The 20,794-nt window shown below is 34.7% G+C and overlaps 1 protein-coding gene across 1 annotated transcript in view; it reads left to right on the top strand.

Annotated features, from left to right (window-relative positions):
- LOC145672920 (uncharacterized) overlaps positions 1-20,794 on the top strand; it is a 636,249-nt gene that overhangs the window by 595,052 nt on the left and 20,403 nt on the right. Inside the window, exons 9-10 of the mRNA XM_081742132.1 lie at positions 10,093-10,173; positions 14,447-14,635. Coding sequence (XP_081598258.1) covers positions 10,093-10,173; positions 14,447-14,635 — 270 coding nt within the window. The remainder of the gene's footprint in view (positions 1-10,092; positions 10,174-14,446; positions 14,636-20,794) is intronic.

The following is a 20,794-nucleotide window of genomic DNA, read 5'->3' as shown; positions in this document are numbered from 1 at the left end:
CGTTCTTTGGATAGCCAGCGAAGCTAAAGGTTCGTGTGTGTGTGGGAGGCTAGGGTGGCTCGGAGGAGGGGGTGTTGGTAGACGAAGCAAAGGAAGAAAGGGGTTAAACTGTTACCACAGCGACTTCCTAAACAAATTGAAGTTGGTGGTTTTTCACGAAGGAAAAAAAAATACTAGGAGTAAGGGGGGACTACTTGTATACTAGAGGTAGCTTTCGTTTGGAGAAGAGACTTTGCTATATTGGTGCTCATTAGTGTTGGTTACAAGAGACGTCTTCCCCTGTATTCTCTATCCTTCTCTCTTATCCTGTTTCCTCTACGTCTTTTCCTAATTCCTCTCCACCCCTTTTTCTTCTTCCTTCTCCATAAGAGGAAAATAAAAATAAAAGAAACTCAACAACTTCTTTCCAGCTTTAAATTAATGACTACTTGAGATTTTTCACCTCTTTCTTTACTCCCTTTGTGATTATTTTTTTTATTTCTTTCGCCAACAAGAATCTTTCTTTCTTTACCAATTCGTTTCTTTTTTTAAATTTTACATTAATTTTTTTGTATGTGTACTTTCGTTCAGGAAATAAAACAAACTTTGATAATTCTGTATTTGACTTAAATAGTTGGGTAACTCTAAGGGTAAACTTTTTAAGAGTAATTAAAGAAAACATTTTTAAATCCCCGACATCGCTTTATTATTATAATGATCATTGTTAGTGATAGTATTGGCACTGGTAATCGGAGTAAACACGAAATCTTCACTATCATCTCAGCATCGTGAGACAATTGGGAAGTTACGTGAAGTAGTAATCGGCTAAAGCACCGAATATTCGTTGCTTAAGCGAGCATAGTGAGACAATTGCGAAGATACGTCAAGTAGTATTCGGTGGAAGCACAGTGTATTCATTGCCTATACAATATTGTCAAATAATTGGGAAATTACATGAAGTACAAAGAAAACGTAGCATTTTGATGATCTATTCCGCGTCTTGAGACAATTGGAAACCTACGTGAAGTAGTGTTTATCAGAAGCAAAGAAACCTCCTTGACTATAGGATTGGGAATTGTGAGACAATTTTGAAGTTACGTGAAGTAGTATTCGGCTGCAGAACGGAATCTTCGTTGCCTACTCAGCATCGTGAAACAGCTGTAAAGCTACGTGAAATAGTACTCGACAGAGAACACGGAATATTCATTGCCTACTCAGTGTTTGAGACAATTGGACACCTACGTGAAGTAGTATTTGCCAGAAACACAGAACCTTCGTTTACTGTTCAGTATAGTGAGACAATTGGAAAAGCTACCTAAAGTAACATTCGGCTGTAGCTCAGATTATTCTTTGACTTCTCAGCATTGTGAGACAATTGGAAAACGATGTGAATTAAGGAGCAGCGAACTCTGGTCGAATGAGCAATAAATAACAGAAATGGAAGCCACTCCTAGGAAGACTGCAGTGTACAGTATGGTTAATGAGTTATAGTCTAATACGCCCGTAGAAAGACTACAGTACCAGAGTGGCTAATGAGTTGTAGTCCCATAAGCCCCTAGGAAGACTACAGTATACAGTATGGTTCAAGAATTATAGTCCCATAAGCCCCTAGGAAGACTACAATATACAGAATGGTTAATGAATTACAGTCTCATATGGCTCTAGAAAGACTACACTATGGGTAATGAGTTATAGTTTAAAATTTTCAGTAACTCATAAATATATATTTTTCTGTATTTGTAACATTGTCCAAACATGAAGGATATATTAGTTGAAAGAGCTGATAGAGTTTAACAAAATGAAATACTTAAGAGTTAATTCTCATAAGAAATAGTTGAGAAGGTAATGAATTATAGTGAACTTCAGATAATAAGATCAGATCTAACAATAATTGATTCTAATGTTCTGACAACACATCATCCGTGAGACCAAACATAACCCTTCACGCACTGTAGCACCAGAAAGCATAAGTTCGTTTTGTATCACGTTATAACTAAGACAGAGTTCGCAACCCTGCTCGGTTGTTTCAAATTATGTGGTGTTACCCAAGAGAGTTGTTTTAGAGTGTCCACATATCGTTAAAACGAAGTAAGGTTATAAAATGTTTAAAGAGTTTGTAACACTATCTTCCTCTATAACAACTGGATTACGAGAAACATATTGAAGAAAGAAATGGACATGAAAAACAAATAGAATGAGAAACTGGGAGGGAAAAAATATTCTCTCTATTTTTTATAGAACGAAAAGTAATATTGTTTTTAATTTTTTTGTTCTCCCTGCATTGTAGACGAGGAAAGAATAAAGTTGTGTTGAAGTGGGTGAAAAAAAAAATTGTTTCGATAAATACTGTCTGGTGTGTGTGTAAAGTTAATTACACTCGTTGCCTACAGATGGCGGTTGCAAAGAGTTATTGTACTAGTGTATAAAGTGGGTTGGAAATGACCACACCATATGTGGATTGTATGCATTAAAATGTTGCCACAAGTGCGCACTACTAAATAAAGTTTGCTGTATCCTGAGACACATAAAAACGACTATACACATGACTGAAAAGCGTCGTTTATTAATTTGTCGCTACGTTTTTTAAAAGATGTGTAGTCTATTTTGTTACTTTTACATTTTTACTGTCTTATAAATTCTATTGAAAACTGTTTGTGTATGATTTTATTCTGTCGTATTCATTTGTGATTATACCTTCAGATTTATTATTTGTAGAGCGTGTTCATAGTTTGTTTTATTGGCATTTAACATTCCTTTACAGTACCTAAGTTATATGAAACCTATAGTTTATTGTACACTTCAAACTACTATAATGTGCTCAATACTCTCTTGCCGGTAATGGGACGGGGGAACATGTAAAATGTTTACCAAAGGCGCAGGTGCTAGGCACTACACAAGCAGGGAGAAATATAACGTTCATTTTCTTTCAGCTAAGTAGTTAGTGCGTGTACGTCTGCTGAGTGTAAATCCTGTGCTCGACTTCCGGTGTCACTGAAGCAGTGTTGGTCCGGAAGTGTAAAATAATTGAGAAACTTTTAATTAACGGGGAACAAACTCCAGTATCGAAAGGCAGAAATAACGTGGATGGAAGTGCTGGCTTCACATAGCACAGCTAAAAGCCATTCGGCCGGGAGAGCCCTTTCGTGAACTATGAACTCAAATAAGAATATTGGGAGCCGCGATGGCTCAGTGGTAGAGCGTTCACCTCTGGTGCGTGGACCTTTGGTTCAATCCCAACTTGCACCAAATGAGCTTTGTGGTGGACAATCAGTATGTGGGTGGGTTTCCTCGGGGTTCTCCCATTTCCTCTTACTTTCTTCAATCCACAGTTTCATTTATTTCTCATCATCATCGTATCATTACCAGTGCTCCTACGTCACTAGTGTCAACAAGTAAGATTTGTTGGCGTGTGAAATTTACCAGACAGTATGCTACCCCTGACAACGCCAGTTTGTACTGTATCAGACTGTTCGCGGTTCATTCTCAAAGGTTCAATAGCCCCCCTCTCTAATCTACTGACTACCACGGATGTTTCTAGTACATGGAAACCTCTTGCAAGGCCCATATGCTAGGATCTGATTGACTCCTGAACTTGCATCGTCACGGATGATCAATAACGTTGCTTCTTGTAAAATCCATAATTATAGCACCAATCTTCAATGCACGAACCAATCCATCAGTAACCCTTAGTTTTAACTTCATAATGAACTATTTCTAGATCAGTTAGGATTGCTACATGAGAAAATAAAAGAAAAAAGGCTAAATCACTTTTCGTGGGGACACCTTTCTCCTTTTTCTTTATTCCTGTCAAGCGAGTGTTTCTTTCAGCTCAAATAGCCGTCCACCGTTTTTTTTTTTTCGAGCTTGCATCTCAGATCTTATCCAGCCTTGGCAATGCGGTAAGACTAACACGTTCCCATTAAGGACACCATATATATATATATATATATATATATATATATATATATATATATATATATATATATATATATATATATATATATATCACAGCTTCCCTAGTTACACTTTATTCAAGCTTAGAACTGACAACGTAGTAATTACTTGTAAATTGAGGTGATAAAAACCTGTGGAGCACTTGTGAGTCATCTTGCCATATATGATTTGATATGTACAGTATATACAAAATCTTCAGATCAGTTGATTCTCTTTGCCAAATATTCATAAAAATATGTGTAAATAAGCTGAATAGTTTGAATTGTTGTCATGATTTAGCCAGTCCTACTATTTCCTCAACATGAGCTACAGATTTTCAAAGGTCTAACGAAAAGAGACTCTCTCAATCTGTTTCTTTCAATAGTAGCCGTTAAACCTTTGATACTGCTCAATAGCAGCCGTTAAACCTTTGATACTGCTCAATAGCAACCGTTAAACCTTTGATACTGCTCAATGTATTCACATTCTTGTATTATAACTAAATTCTTCTAAAAACTTCTCTCCAAGAATGCCAGTTTTCGAGGTGTCCCCATGAAATGGGAACTTATTGGCCTTACCGTCTGGAACTAGACAAGATAAGATATGAAATGAAAGATAGAGAAAAGGGTAAAAGGCGATTCGAGCTGGAAGAAATACTCGCTTGAAAAATATAAAGAAAACGAAGATAGGTGTCCCCCTGAGAAAGGATTTAACCGGAAAACAGGCAAATTGTAAAAAAAGAAGAAAGAAATGTTAAATTATTAAGGATGCCATAACATTTTAATCCCATTCACGACAATGCCGAAACCTTCCAAAATGTTGTGCATTCTTATCTACATTTCCACGCAGTAGTGTAGAGGTGTGTTTTACAACCTGAGGGTCGTGAAGAGTGAACAAGGAGACGCAAGCTGCTGACAGAAATAAATATATTCGTAATTACAAATATTACGAATATTGTAACAAAGAAGTGATAAATACCATACAAATACAAAATAACAGTTGAGTAATAACCTGGTTCCATTAAGAACAAAAGTTATAAAAGAAATAATAATACTACAGTATAGTACTACGCAGAAGGTTTGCTGGAAATAAATATAAATTGCTGAGAATTATATTATTATTATTATTATTATTATTATTATTATTATTATTATTATTATTATTATTATTATTATTATTATTATTATTATTTAAATATTATTATTATTAATGATGGTTTAAAAATTCAGTGCTGCATAAGAAATTGCAAAAGTAGTCAAACCAAGAAGCGACAAGAAGAGGGACATGAAGTATCCAGGGTTCACAATGGGAGCGCCAGTAAACAAGGTTGGAAAATATTAGTGTAAAATAAACTTCGCGTTCTTAATATTTACATGAAACTAAGATTCTGTCAATAATAAAACTTAGACGAAGAAATATTTTTCTACTACAGTGGCCTGACGACAGAGTGTACGTGTGGCTGCTTTCTCAGTTTTTTTCGAGGTTAAGGGAAAGTGCCAAAACGATATGAGAGAGAAATACCGCTTAATCTTGGTTGCTGGATTAGTAGTCTTTATCACTGTCGAGGATATATGAGACGTGAACTAGAACATAACGTGGGATCATAACTAAATGAGTTCCAACCAGGAATCGAAACAGAATTTTCTGTGCCGAGGTTATATAAACGTGGGCATACAGCTTAAAGTGGAATCCTATCTAAAGGAGCTCCGATCTGTAATCAAACTCGGATTTCCCAAGCCTAGGGCACACAATCGACGATATTCCACGAGGAATCTCTACAATTTAACACGAGATTTGTACCAAATACAGTTTCCTTTAATCAGAGATCGAAGTCAGCTTTCATCACAAAAAGCAAAACACACTTACTGCTTGACTACGAAGCAGTATAGAAACAATTCAAAATTAAGTTAATGTTGCCATTCTACTAAAAAGACCTTTACATTTTTCCTTAGGGGGGCCCATCATGGTGAAATTAAAATACGTCTAATTTTATAGTAATTATGTGATATCTTCAGATAGATAAAAGATTATCTAAGAGTGGAACAAGAACTCGCCAAACAATATTATTTTACATGAGATACCATTATCACGACTCACTTATCTGCTTTCGATTTCCAGCCATTTGGAAAATCGGCATTTATTTTTTTGCGTCTCTAAATGGCTACAAACGGAAAGCTACTAGGTGACTCGTGATAACGGTACCTCGTGCAAAATAATATTGTCTAGCGCGCTCTTGTTCCACATTTCGATCATCTTTCATCTATTGGAAGATATCACATAATTACTGTAAAATTAACGGTATTTTAATTTCGAAGTGATTAGACCTCTTAAAGTTTGAATTTTTCATTTTGTGTGTGTGTGTGTGTGTGTTGGCAGAAACTGAATGTTCGGTGTCATTTGACATATTGTAAGCTAAACTAAGCAATGCAGTGTTTCCTAGTGATAAAAACCAAACTGGAAAAATATTTCATACATTCAAGAGCAGTGCTTGTGGTAGGTTCTGGTTATTTATATCACTTGAGCCTGGATGGTTTAACACTGTTTTTCATCGACACAAAGTAAATGTTTTCAGAGATTAAACAAAGAATTAGCGGTATAAAGATCAAAGAGAATCTTATGTTCAGTTTACGGTAAAAAAAAACAAATTGATATTAGGAATGGTTCTTGCTTCATTAGTATATAAATTAGGTAGCTGATAGAAACATAATATTCTGTTAAATGAACTAAATCTAAACAAGCAGCATAAAATCACCTCTTGAACAAGGTTTTAACATTGCCATGCTTTGATCTGGTTTACCAGCGACAGGAAGTCATTTTTAAAAAATAGAAGGATTTTGGAAGGCCAGGTGTTCGGCAAGATGCCAGACGTTTAAACGGGGAAACGGACAAATTTCTGGTCTTTGTTTTAGTTTCTTTTCAAACAAATCCACCAAGTCTTCAAACTCTTTATTTTATATTTGGTTTTATTTTTTATTTCAATCCGTAGTCTCTATGTAAAACGTTTATTTTTTACTCCTTCCATCTCTTATAATGATATGTCTCTGCAATTCCTAATCACAAAAGTATTATGTTAGTATAATCTTTTATATAAATGTATTGTAACAAATTCTCCCACGTGTTGTAATATTTTATATAAATATACATATATTAGCAAATTTCCCATGTTTGCAAATCTTTTATATAAATGTAGTATACCAGTCAATTCTCCCACATGTTATATTCTTTGACTTGGACCCTCCTGCGTTCGTCCCTGATCCTAACCTTAGGATATTATATACTAACAATATTGTAGAATTTTTAAGCTTCAGTTTATTTCCAGCACAGCGATATTAGGTGTGCATTATTCGGTATACAAATTAGAGTGGATTCCAAACGTTTGTTGGGATTTAGAATTTTAGATTTCTGGGCTTTCGGCATCAATAGCCATGTTAGCCCGTCATTAGGATTAGGATTAGGAATTAGATTTCTGGGCTTTCGGCATCTATGGCCATGCTAGCCCGTCACTAGGATTAGAATTAGGAATTAGATTTCTAGGCTTTCAGCATCTATGGCCATGTTAGCCCGTCACTAGGATTAGGATTAGGAATTAGATTTCTGGGCTTTCGGCATCTATGACCATGCTAGCCCGTCACTACGATTAGGATTAGGAATTAGATTTCTGGGCTTTCGGCACCTATGGCCATGTTAGCCTGTTATGTTTGAGGGCTGACTTCCCTCAGCGAATACACTATCCGGGGAAAGGAAAGTAGGGAAGCGCCCTGGGACCTATATGCTAGGTACCACCCCGGCATTTGCCTGGTGTGAATGAGGACAATCCAGGAAAACAACATTTAGGATGGCTAGCCTGGAAAAGCTTTGTGCTCTTTTTCGACCGAATGCCCCCACCGGGAATCGAGCTCAGGACCGTTCGCCCAAACGATTTGTGTTCGCACCGAGAGCTAAACTCTGGACTTTGTCCTCAACCGAAAACTAGACCGGAAATGATACATTCAATTACTTCTCGTTTTAATACATGAATAAATAAGACCTCCTTTTGGGACGTTGAATCCTGATCTGTAATATCTGTCCATGTATCTACTTATCAATATATTCCCATCTCTTAGAGTTTGTGCTGTATGATTCACTATTGATATGGAAATATTAGACAAGAGAAGCATAGACAGGCAGCCCTAGGCAATTTTCTGCCTACTGCCTTTCTTCAGAAAGAACAAATCTTTAAAGCTACGATTTTAGGTATGCTACCCCATCATGAACAACGAATGGGACGGAAAATGCACTCGCACTCAGAAAGGCTTAAATACTACAAATATAATCTCGTTGTGTCTACTTTTTTCTTTAAATAATATTCTATTATGTTAGTGAAAGATAAAGCAAATCCACCGGCAGAGGGAAGATGGTAATCCTTTTTTTATATATATATATAGAATTCAATCTCAATATATCAGTTTGCTATTTCAGTGCTACTAGCTATTTCATCTTTATTTCTTGGTTTTCCTTCTACATCTGTTAACATTTTTTAAAAAAAAGTTTGTTTTCATCTTCAATGATAATGAACTTTTTTGTGACAAAGATAAGACTAATTTTCATATCAAAACTGTGATAACGAAATGGAGCAGATATTCGCTACTATTCGAGAATTAAGTTCTTGTATTTGATAACAGTCAAGCAAAGCTCCTTTGTGGCTAAGCGATTAGCGAACACGCCTTTGGCATGGGAGCCCCGGGTTCGATTCCCGCCTGGAGCTCATGTGGTTCGGATTCCATGTTAATCAGTAAGTCCCGTATCATATAGCCTCGCTGCTGAAAGGGACGTTAAACTCAAAATTAACTCAATTCAACAATCAAGCAATTTATGCTGGGATTTGTTTGACCATTTGCTTTAACACTGTCCAAGTGACATTAAACTGATGCGACTAAAACATGATCTATGTCAGGTAGAAGGTCAGCTTAGTCAATTTAACTACCATCTTCATGAAGTCTATTTCCAATATACTTATGACAGATTTTGCCGCTCCGTGCAAATGCACACGTTATACAAATGGTAGAGCCAGCCATGGACATAAAATCTGTTTTTCGGACTCTGTATTCATGTCAAGAAACCACTGTTGTATTTAGGCTTAATCATATAGGTATCAAGAAAGAAGACTGTCGTAGTTCCACTTTTATATAAATTTGTAATGCTTATCCGACTAACCTTGAACTCCAGCAGTTACACGTATCATATATTTTCGTCTTGGAAATAGACACACAGGCGTCTGCAAGAGGAAACATCAAGCAGAGAGGAACGTGAATGTTATGTCAACTATTTGACTGCACCTGTAGCTACTTAACATCTGGCTAAAAAGAAACTTAAGACCTTCCTCTTTAACAAAATGGAATCTAATGACGAGAAGATATACAAGGTCAAACGAGAAAGAAATGAGAATAGACTCCCCCCATTCTCCCTCTTAGAAGTCCTGAATTCCATGATGCTTCCTGTCTCTCGTTTTTCATAAATGTCTGTCTTCATATGAGTCTTGTCAGATGAGAACGCTTATTTGTTGAATGGCTTCTATATATTCTAACCAGATTGCCAGACGTCACGTCTACTAAATTTTCGTGAGTCACACATACTGTCTTCTGGATTACCACCAACGATTTTTTTTTCCTCAATGGATTCACATTAGACCACACATCCAGATTTATCGCAGGATGTGTTCTAAATTGTCTGTGTGAAGTTACAGCAAAAGCAACTCGTACTGTTAGTGTCCGTTCATGGCTAATGCTCTTGCTTTCCGTGCGTGTGGTCTTGGGTTTGATTCTCAGTAGGGGGTATTTGCCACGAATATAAACCCAAGTAAGTGCCTTCTCATAATGACGTTGATTTCCAAACAACGTACCAAAGGCCGTGATAAATCAGGGGTTGGTCACCGTTAGGGAGAATTAAAAAAAAAGTAAAACATGGTGGATTGTTTGTGAAAGCGTACTGAGAATTGTGACATGTGGAATACCTTATCCTTGACTTCTTTTTGCTCTTTAATAGTTCTCATATATGGTTTCGTCGAACTTTTAACATTTTGTCAACAAAATTGTAGAACAATTATTTATGTTTCCATTTTCTGCCTACTATTTAATTTAATTATATTGTTACATTTATAATAATTAAATGAATCTATAATGAACTATTTCTATTTTATTATAGGCGTAGGTGCTAGAAGACCTGAGGATGCGTGCTCACCTATGCATTTCAATAAGAGCTCACTTCCTTTTGTGACTCTTGTCAGTAAGTATTCAAAATTTTCTTTATAGTTGTAAGTTTTCAGAACTATCTTTTAAACTTACCAGCACGAACTTACATTTAGAACTTTTTTTTTTTGACAAGAAGCATTCACAACTTTTTATATATATACTTATTAGCAAATATCATATTAAAGACTTTTTCAAATATTTGTTTATAAGTCTTCAGAATTTTCTTTTATAGCATACTTGTCAGTAAGAATTCAGAACTTCGTTTAAACGTATTAACAAGTATTCAGAACTTTCTTATAATTTTATCAAAATACATTCAAAACTATTCTTTTTATATTTTGCAATAAGCGTTCAGCATTTTCCTTTATAACTTGTCAACGAGAATACAGACCTTCTTTTATACTTGTCAGAGATTATTTAGAACTTTATTTAGATTTTCCGGTAAGTATTCAGAACTCTTTTCATACTTGTTAGAAACCAATCAGAATTTTACACTTATTAATATATATTCAGAACCTCCTTTAGGCGTATTAATAAGTATTTAGATTTTCCTTAAAAATTTATCAAAATATGTTCAAAACTTTATGTTTTGGAATAACTATTTAAAAATTTCTTTTAAAACTTGGTCAGCAAGAATTCAGAACTTTACTAATATTTGGCAGAAAGTATTCAGAACTTTATTTTATACTTTTAAATATGTGTTCTAAACAGTTTTTTTATAACGTGTTAGCAAGAAATCGAAACTTCTCTTAAAAGAAAAATTTTGATTTTTTTGTTATGCTTGTGAGAAAATATTCAAAACTTGTCGTATACTTCTCAGAAAGAATTCAGTACTATTTCCATACTTACGAGTTCATATCTTTCTTATAGATATATTCAAGTCTTTCTTTTATACTTTCCAATAAGTATTCAGAAATTTCTTTTATACCTTCTCAATAAAAATTAAGAATTTCTGCTTATTCCTTTTCAATAAAAATTCAGAACTTCTTTTAAATCTTCTGAATAAGAGTTCGGAACTTCTTTTATAGTATGTCAATAAGAATTCAGAACTTCTTGCATGCCATCTCAATAAGAATTCAGAACTTCTTTCATGCCATCTCAATAAGAATTCAGAACTTCTCTCATGTCATCTCAATAAGAATTCAGAACTTCTCTCATGTCATCTCAATAAGAATTCAGAACTTCTTGCATGCCATCTCAATAAGAATTCAAAACTGCTCTCATGCCATCTCAATAAGAATTCAGAACTTCTCTCATGCCATCTCAATAAGAATTCAGAACTTCTCTCATGCCATCTCAATAAGAATTCAGAACTTCTTGCATGCCATCTCAATAAGAATTCAGAACTTCTTGCATGCCATCTCAATAAGAATTCAGAACTTCTTGCATGCCATCTCAATAAGAATTCAGAACTTCTCTCATGTCATCTCAATAAGAATTCAGAACTTCTTGCATGCCATCTCAATAAGAACTTCTCTTATACTCGTCAGCAAGAAATTGAAAATTTCTTTCATAAGTATAATAAATGGTCAGAACTTCCTTGTATATTTGTCAATAAATATTTAGATCCTTTTTAATAACTTTTCATATTCAGAATCTCATTTGGTTTTCCGAGAAGGTATTCAGAACTTCTGGCTCTCAGTGAAATATATAAGTATTTTTCTAACAATACCGTACATCCACAACATATACCATAGGGTCCTGTAAGAATAAATATACGTGTGTTCTCTATGTTGATTTTGGTCAGCACCGTGGCGTACTACTTTTGTCTTATACATTGGACTCTACTGGTAAATTGAACAGTGAATGAATATTACGTATCTATACAGAATTCTATTATAATTACCACGTAGCGTAAACATATTTGTAACCTTAAAACAAAATATATTGATTGTAGCCTTAAAGCCAGGATGATGAAAAATATATTGATTCTACATCAACTATATAAATTTTAAAAGCAAAAATAAATTTAAAATTCTTCATAAGTGCCTTACTTTTATCCAGTATATTACTGGTGTTAAAGTTACATGATAACATTATGGATATGTTAGAACTGCTATATATATTTACAGAAATTCAAATTTCGATAACTTTAGCTGCTGGTATCACAAACCTTAATTTCTCCTGCAGTGGAATATTGTTCTCTTATTTAGTTTATGGCCTATCGTACACATCTTTCCAAGCTTGACAATCCATCTCTCACCTTTTCCTTAGCCATTGCTCGTAACAGAATCCCAGTCCCAAAATGTTGTGGATCAACCACTAAGAATATAACCATGAACACTTAATATAAAATCATGCAGTACTCATCGAAAAAAAAAATTTCTTCATTAAATGGTAAATTGGAAATTAAACTTTCACTCTCTCAATTTCCAAATATTTATTCTCACTACACGGAATACGAGTATACTTTATAATCTGAAACAGAACTTGTAATAGTTAAGAGGTTACTCATATGGGATGCTTGACTGTTAAGGGGCTTAAAACTAAAACCGAAACTTTTCAGGGAGGAAATTTGAAGTAAACAAAAGCTATGCATTTCATAGTCTTATTATTTGTTGTGTACAAAAGTCTTCTTAAAAAAGGTATAGAAGTGAATGAAGGAATTAGTCCATTGCATACAAGTGGTCCATATACGGCTTCCTATTGAATTCAACCCAAAAGATTTCCGTGCAGTCAATATATTTACCCTTGAAAGAATTTTCCAGCCCGTATTTTGCAAAGTACGTTATACATACTGTTATGTAATATACAGGGTGTCTCAAAAGTCCCATGACATAGGGTAGCTCTTATTATCAGAGTTACAGTAAAATGTAAGCGGGGAAACCGTCTCCAAATATGATGTCGGACAAGTCGTTTGGTCTGTACACTCTTTATGAGCCCAATGTTAAATGAAAATGCAATGTTACCATTTATCTGGACCACAATATAAGTGAATGAAGTTACTGTTTGAAATGGGGGTTGGCGATCGACACGTTAGCGTAAAACGCAGTAACTTCATTCACTTATGTTGTGGGTCCAATTAAATGACAACGTTGTATTTTCATTTAACATTGGGCGCATAAAGAGTGTATAGCCCAAACGGCTCATCCGATTTGAAATAATAATGCTTTCACTTTAGATTGAAAACATCATATTTGGAGACGGTTTCCTCTCTTACATTTTGTTGTACCTTTGATAACAAACGAGTTACCCTATGTCAGGGGACTAGACCTGAAATGCTAAATGATCTAAGTGACAAAAACCGGTGTACAAGGAAACTAAGAAAAGCATTCCTACTTTCACAATATGAAAAATTTTCATGCACACAGCGCATTTTTTAGCAGTTATTACCACTTGCGGATAGATATTACAGCCAGGGCCCGAGGGCATTATAGTACAGGGCCCACAATTCATTCATAAGAATATTCATACTTTATTATTTATAGTATGATTCCACTTCTTCTGGGCCTCATTCATTTATTATTGACGGGGGGTTTACCGGGATTCTCCCGGTATCCCGATGGGCCTATTCGTCCCTGGTTATTACAAATACATAGAGCCGTATTGACACTTAGATCTCATAGCAGAGCATTAGCATGGAAATGTAGGTCACACATCATCGACAGAACAATATTTTATAGTTTTGGTAATTAGATCATTTGGCATTTCAGGTCTAGATTTGTTAATATTTTATTTTTTTTTAATATTTGTTATACTATTTCATTTGATCCCCTTACTCTTGTTGCTGTATGTTTCCCTGCAAAATGGCCATTATGTTATATCTTGTACTATACAAATGAATAAATAAGAAAATTTTGATCATAAAATCTGATACTATCTTTGAATCAATGAAATATCATTGAAAGGATTAAGCACTACCTTAGAGGACGTAGCAACTATTAACTAATTAGCTATATAGCCTATGGAACCAGAAGGTTCAATGCCGCGTTCACAAAAGCTCTCCACTGACTTCTATTCTTAGCTAACTGCATCCAGTTTCTACTTTCTATTCCTATTTCTGCGAGATCCATCTTAATATTGTCCTCCCGTCTGTGCCTAGGTCTTCCTAATGGTCGTTTTCCGATTGGATTCCCAGTCAAAACCTTGAAAGCGTACCTACTTTCTTCCATTCTGGCTATATGATCTGTCCACCTAAACCTCCTAGACTTGACGACCCTAGCAATGTTTGGTAAACGGAATAAACTATGCAGTACTTCGTTATGAAGTTTCCGCTATTCCTCATTCCTGTTCCTCATGGGTCCGAATAGTTCTACTACTACTATTCATTGTTATTATTCATTTATTTATTTATTTATTTATTACAGCGTCACGTCCAGAACGAAAGCAATGTCCTTACATTGGGAAATTTAGTGTAACTGGGGTTAGCCGAGAGGATAGAGCTGTACGGGATTCAAACCCTTGCTCACAAGATTTCACAACGCTCATGGCAGGTTGTTTGACTATGGACACCATGGAGTTCAAATCTGACTGTATGCAGCCAAGCTTAGTTGGAAGTAAGTATGTCTTTACTTATCTAAATTGTTTATATCTATATTGTTTATATCTTAACAAATAAAACACAGTTCTCACCAGAGCAGAATGAAATATATTAAAAACTATACTTACAATGTGTTACAGTTTCAAGGACCTAACGTCCTCTTCATCAGACACCAACACTCAGAGAAACTGGGAGAAACTGTATTTGGAAAGAGAGGAATTAATCCCTCATACTAAATTTATGATTATTAATTAATTTAGTAGGGATTAATTTAGTAATCATCACAGCAAATCTATGTGGCATCCTATAAGTTACAAAGTTGCTCACTAAGTGGAACGACATACACTTGGATGTTTATAAAGGGATTGCCTTTTCTGTTATATGTACAATTTGCACATTTCATTGTTTATATTAATTGTTTTATTGTATTATTTAATGGATATGATGGTCTGAAGCCAGCTGACAAGGGAAGTTTGATAGAAGCACTCGCATACAGAGAAATAAGCATGTCATTTGAAGGACCAATTCATGCTGATTACAACAGGTAATAAAACTCCTGTACGTTGAGAACTGTTCGAGATATTCAGCTTGGAAATTTATATGAGAAAATGAGTGGATGTACGCTTCAATGCGTTAAGTATTCTCACCAATGGCGAAGCCTGATGGTTTGAACTTGGTATTTCTTGATCACTGGGGTCCATTCACAGACAAATTGTCCATTACAAGTTGCATGACGGATGGCAAAGACCTAATGGTTGAGAATATACCAAAGAATTGCACACGATTTGTGCAACCATTTGATGTGTTTTGATTCCGATCAATCAAAGATTATGGCAGGAGATTTGTACATAGTATGAATCTTCTTCATCTGGATGTTATAATGTACCAACGAAACAATCAAATAAAGTTCTTGTCCATACGAATCACTTCCGATCACCGCGATACATTGGATTGTTTCAGTTTGCGTTCTGCAAGGCAGGTTACGAACAAATTATAGGCCTATAACTTTTGAATCACTTGTCGAATTTGCTTTTTGCTTGGGTTCTGCGAACTGTTCTCTTGACGGATGCAACACAATTGCACATATAAAATGTTCATGGTGCAAGGGAGTATTTTGCCTGCGTCATTTCTTCATAAAACAGAAGAACAATAGTGATCAATTTTCATCTCTAACCTATGATTATTGTGAACAATGTAATGACTAATTGTATCTAACAAACCCGTTAGTTATTGCGAAACACTTTTTTTCTGTTACTTCCGATAGCTTTCAATTCGTATGTCAATATTCGTTATTAATTATGTTGTACTTAACGCGTATAAATGCGTATATCCTCATTTTCTCTTATAAACTTCCAAGTTGAATATCTCGAACCGTTCTCAACCTACAGGAATTTTATTAGCTTGTTGTAATCAGCATAAATTGGGACTTCAAATGGCATGCTTAGTTTCTCTGCAGGCGAGTGCTTTCTCCTGAACTTCCCTTGTGAGGTACAGCCAGCAGTGCTTTTTTTGATGGAACTTTCAAGAGCTGTTCGAAACAATTTGCACAGCTGTACACAGTTCATGCTGACATAGGGAGTTCAAGTGAGAATACATAAATCGTACCAATTTTGTACGCACCGCTCCCTGACAAAACTGAAAGTACACTCATGTCCAAAATTATTGTCGCATATCTATAACTGTCTTCTCGTAAGAATATAATTTGATACTTTTAATACTTATATTATGTGTATGATCAGGCAATTTATATTTGTGATAAATTTCATAGGAAAAGAATTATAAATACGAAAATCATAATGAGTAAAATAAAATGTAACTAAATGGACAAGAAAATTTATTTTCGTTTTATTGTTCTTATTTACTGCTCTTTTGACATGAAATTTACCACATACTTGTCTTTGCCGATTATACACATACTAACATTATACGAAATACCGGGCGAATTCGTTATCAAATTATATTACTAGAACAACATATTTATAATCATGCGACAATAATTTTGGACATGAGTGTGCATACAGAGACCTTTTTATCTTTGTTAGATGTTGATCTGAACAACACGATCCTAAGGATCATCTAGTTTCTTTCATGCTTCTTGGCGTCCGGTAATGTTACGTCTAACAACTTTCTCTCAGGCTTGTGGCAGTCAGCACGTCATCGTGGCAGTTAGCACCTTGATATTGGCAATCAGTGCCAGTCTTGGCAATCAGCACCAATAATTGGCTGTGGCAGTCAGCACCCCACCGGGAAAAAGTTCCCAACTGCGCATGAGTGTCCCCTCTACATACTACACTATAGAAAGTCTTCCGCTGTTCATTGGTTTATATGGGAAAGAGTAGGATTTGTAGTTTTTGAACAAATCTCGTACATTCAAAGTCCCAAATTTGTGGTGATCTATTTAATTATATTGAAGTGTTTCTCTTAAATTTGTCTCTTATTTAATTACATTGAGAATATCATTGAGAAACTTACGTTGATAGCGAGGAGCATCTTTAAAAAAGTAAAAAATGTTTATTCATACGTACAAATTTTGAAGAATACATAGAAACTTTCCTTGCGAAATAAAAAGCACTAGTTCTGTAGTTAGATAAGTGACAAATGTTTGTTTATGATAATAAATGCTATAAATAACTTTAGCTATCTTGATGCTTTTAGTTTAAGAGTAATAGTTTAAAAAAAAAGTTTCGCAAAATTTGAGGAACGAGCATGGTACTTCTTCAAAGTAACCTACATTCTCGTATCATTCCTGAGTCACTTTATGGTCTAGTGGTTGAGCTTGGTGGTCTTGGGATCGATTCTTGATGATGTTGCTAGGTTACAAGCCCGACTAGTGGTTTGAATCCCTCATTAATCAGTTGACTTATCTTAAATATCCTTAAAGCTTAAAAAGATGAAATGAAATGAATTTTTTTCAATTTAATGTCCCATGTTCATGGCGATGAGTAAGGCAAGTGAATGATAATGAAAGAATTAGTGGAATGCGAATGTGGGTTGAAACAGAAGGAAAATACACACAGACACGATGTCGTCCACTACAAACTTACTTGACGGGGAGTCGAACCAGGAATTCCACATGCTAGAGAGAAGCACTCTACCATTCAGCCACCATGTCTCCAATAAAGTTGAAAAGAAATGATTGAATCAATAAATTTACTCAAATCTTGAAATAATAAAAACATCTGTGTCACAGGACTTTAATTGATAAGTAATCATTTTGCAATAACAAATACACGTGGTCTAGTGGTTAGAATTCTTGATTTACAATCAGTAAGTTTGAATGTTTCAAATACGATCATTCTGCCTGAGGCTTTCGTCAGGACTTTCTTTCTCAGTTTCAAAAGACGAACTCAAAATAATGCCTCGGGGGGGGGGGGGGGGGAAATGAAATGAAATCTCTAAGTTTTACGTCCCAGGGTTATGCCAGCTAGGCTAAAGGAAACGGTGATGATGAGAAATGAATGCAATAGTGGAATGGAGAGAGTGTGAGGAAACGGAAGAACCCTGAGAAAACCTCCCCACACGGTGTTTGGCCACCACGAAGTTCACTTGGCGCGAGCTGGGATCGAACCAGGGGTCAACGCTCTACCACTGAGCCACCGTGGCCCTTCAGAAAGAGTAAAGGGAGAGGGGTATTATGTAATTATGCACATGCCAATTTATGCAAAGGTTTATAAATCATAGTAAATGGAACTCAACATAAGCAAATAGTGTATAATATTAAAAATATTAAATTTAGATGTCGCCAAAAATCAAAGATCTGATGAGTGACAATTGTAAGAATTCTAGATGGAACTTTAGACTAATAATAACAGGGTGAACTGGGATCTAACCAAGGACCCCATGCACCACAGGTAAAAACTCTACCACTGAGCCACCGCGGCCCTTATAATAGTTCGGAACATAGAATGTGACAAACTTCATTCCGATTCCTTTTCCATTCCTCTTGAGACTATGTTAATAATTATTTCAGCATAAAATGGCATAAAAGGCTGATTTTGGAAATTTATGAAATAAAGAAAAGATTGGACAATACAACGTTTATATTGCATTCTTACTGCTTTCAGAATAGATACAAATAATTTATTAACATTAGAAGCAAAAATAAAATTATGAAGTGATTGTAAAACAAACCATGACACAATGATTGATGAACTATTTTTATTCAGAATTTAATAATTATTTACTTTCCTTACTAATTAATTACCTTGTAATGAATGTAGCATGAAAATCAATACATTTCTGTTTTCCCTCAAGTGTACACTTGTAACAAGGATAAATTACTTCTTTTTCCATTTATGTCGGAAGTAGAACAACACGTACCGCTGCATAAAGTAATATTTCCGTTATTTACTTATTATAAGAATCAGTTCATCGTATGCTTATATGTTTGAACTGTCCAATACATCACTTCTTGTCGCTTTTAAGAATAAATAGATATTTTGTTTACAATGTCATACATAATTTATCACTGAAGTTGTATAATTATTTACTTTCCTTAGTAATTAATTACGTACCTTGTAATGAATGTAGCATGAAAATCAATACATTCCTGTTCTCCTCAAGTGTACACTTGTAACAAGGATAAATTACTTCTTTTTCCATTTATGTCGGAAGTAGAACAACACGTACCGCTACATAAAGTAATATTTCCGTTATTTACTTTTTATAAGAATCAATTCATCGTATGCTTATATGTTTGAACTGTCCAATACTATCGCTTCCTGTTCGCTTTTAAGAATAAAAAGATATATTTTGTTTACAATGTCATACATAATTTATCACTGAAGTTGTATAACGACATACGCAGTACGGATTTATCTTTTTTCCAAGAGCATAGATAATAGATTTATATTTAGAGCAATGAATTACTACCAGGTGGGTTAAGCTAAGATAATGTAGTATTGTTTGTAATCTTTCAAATGTAAATTTACGTTTACTGTATCATGTACAGGCTATATAATAGCGTGTACCATGTACAGGCTATATAATAGCGTGTACCATGTACAGGCTATATAATAGCGTGTACCATGTACAGGCTATATAATAGCGTGTACCATGTACAGGCTATATACAATGCAGTATTCTTATCTTTCAAGGATAGATGACGTTTACTATACATTTTGAGAATTAAAACATCTCTGAGTATTACGTACAAACTATATATAGGGTTTATACAGTGCAGTATTCTTATATTTCAAGGATAAATTGACGTTTATTATACATTTAGAGAAATAAAGTATCTCTGAGTGTTACCTGCAGGCTATATACAGTGCGATATTCTTATCTTTCAAGGACAAATAGGCGTTTAATATACATATAGAGAATTAAAATATCTCTGAGTGTTTCATGCAGACTATATACAGTGCAGTATTCTTATCTTTGAAGGACAAATTGACGTTTACTATACATTCAGAGAATTAAATTATCTCTGATATTATGTGCAGTCTATATATAGTGCGGTATTCTTATTTTTCAAGAATAAATCAGGAATTTCTTTACATTTTAAATAAATAGTAAATGACTATTTGTGTAAATACATCATGTTGTGTTGCTTTGCTTCAAGAATAAATTGAAATTTGTTTACATTTTTAGGTATAAATAATCCCCGAATATTAAGTAAAAATAATTTACAATGTCATGTTATCTACAGTACTTTCAATGATATATAGGAGTTGTGTTGTTTTTTTAAATAAAATTAATTGTTCCTGAGTAATGACAATACTCGATTTGATGCTCTTCCTTTCAAGGTAAATTGACGAACTGTGTACATTTCAAGTAATAAATTTTCACTGAGAGTTACGTGTAGACAATATACAATATAATATGGGTGTCTTTTAACTATAAATTAACAATTTGTATTCAATTCGAGAATTAAATTATCTTTGAGTATTGCGTAAAGACAATTCATAGCATGGTATTTCTCCCTTTCAAGTATATATTGACAATCTGATGTTGGGGTCTAACACGAGAAGAAAGCGAAAAAACAGGGTCTCTATTTCCTTTATTTGCTCTAAGTGGCAGTTTTTGGATCACAAAGATGGTGCAAGATAGGCTTTTCTTTCCTCCAGCACACACATGGAACTAAAAGTCACACACACAAGGGGTCGAACCAAAAAGGGGAAAAAAAATGGAAAGGGCATTCGTAGGAGATGTTGATATCCCGTCCACAAAGACA

The sequence above is a fragment of the Thermobia domestica genome, chromosome 16 (assembly GCF_964235325.1).
Source record: "Thermobia domestica chromosome 16, izTheDome1.hap1.1, whole genome shotgun sequence".
Lineage (NCBI taxonomy): Eukaryota > Metazoa > Arthropoda > Insecta > Zygentoma > Lepismatidae > Thermobia > Thermobia domestica.
This window is presented reverse-complemented; position numbering and strand designations above follow the sequence as displayed.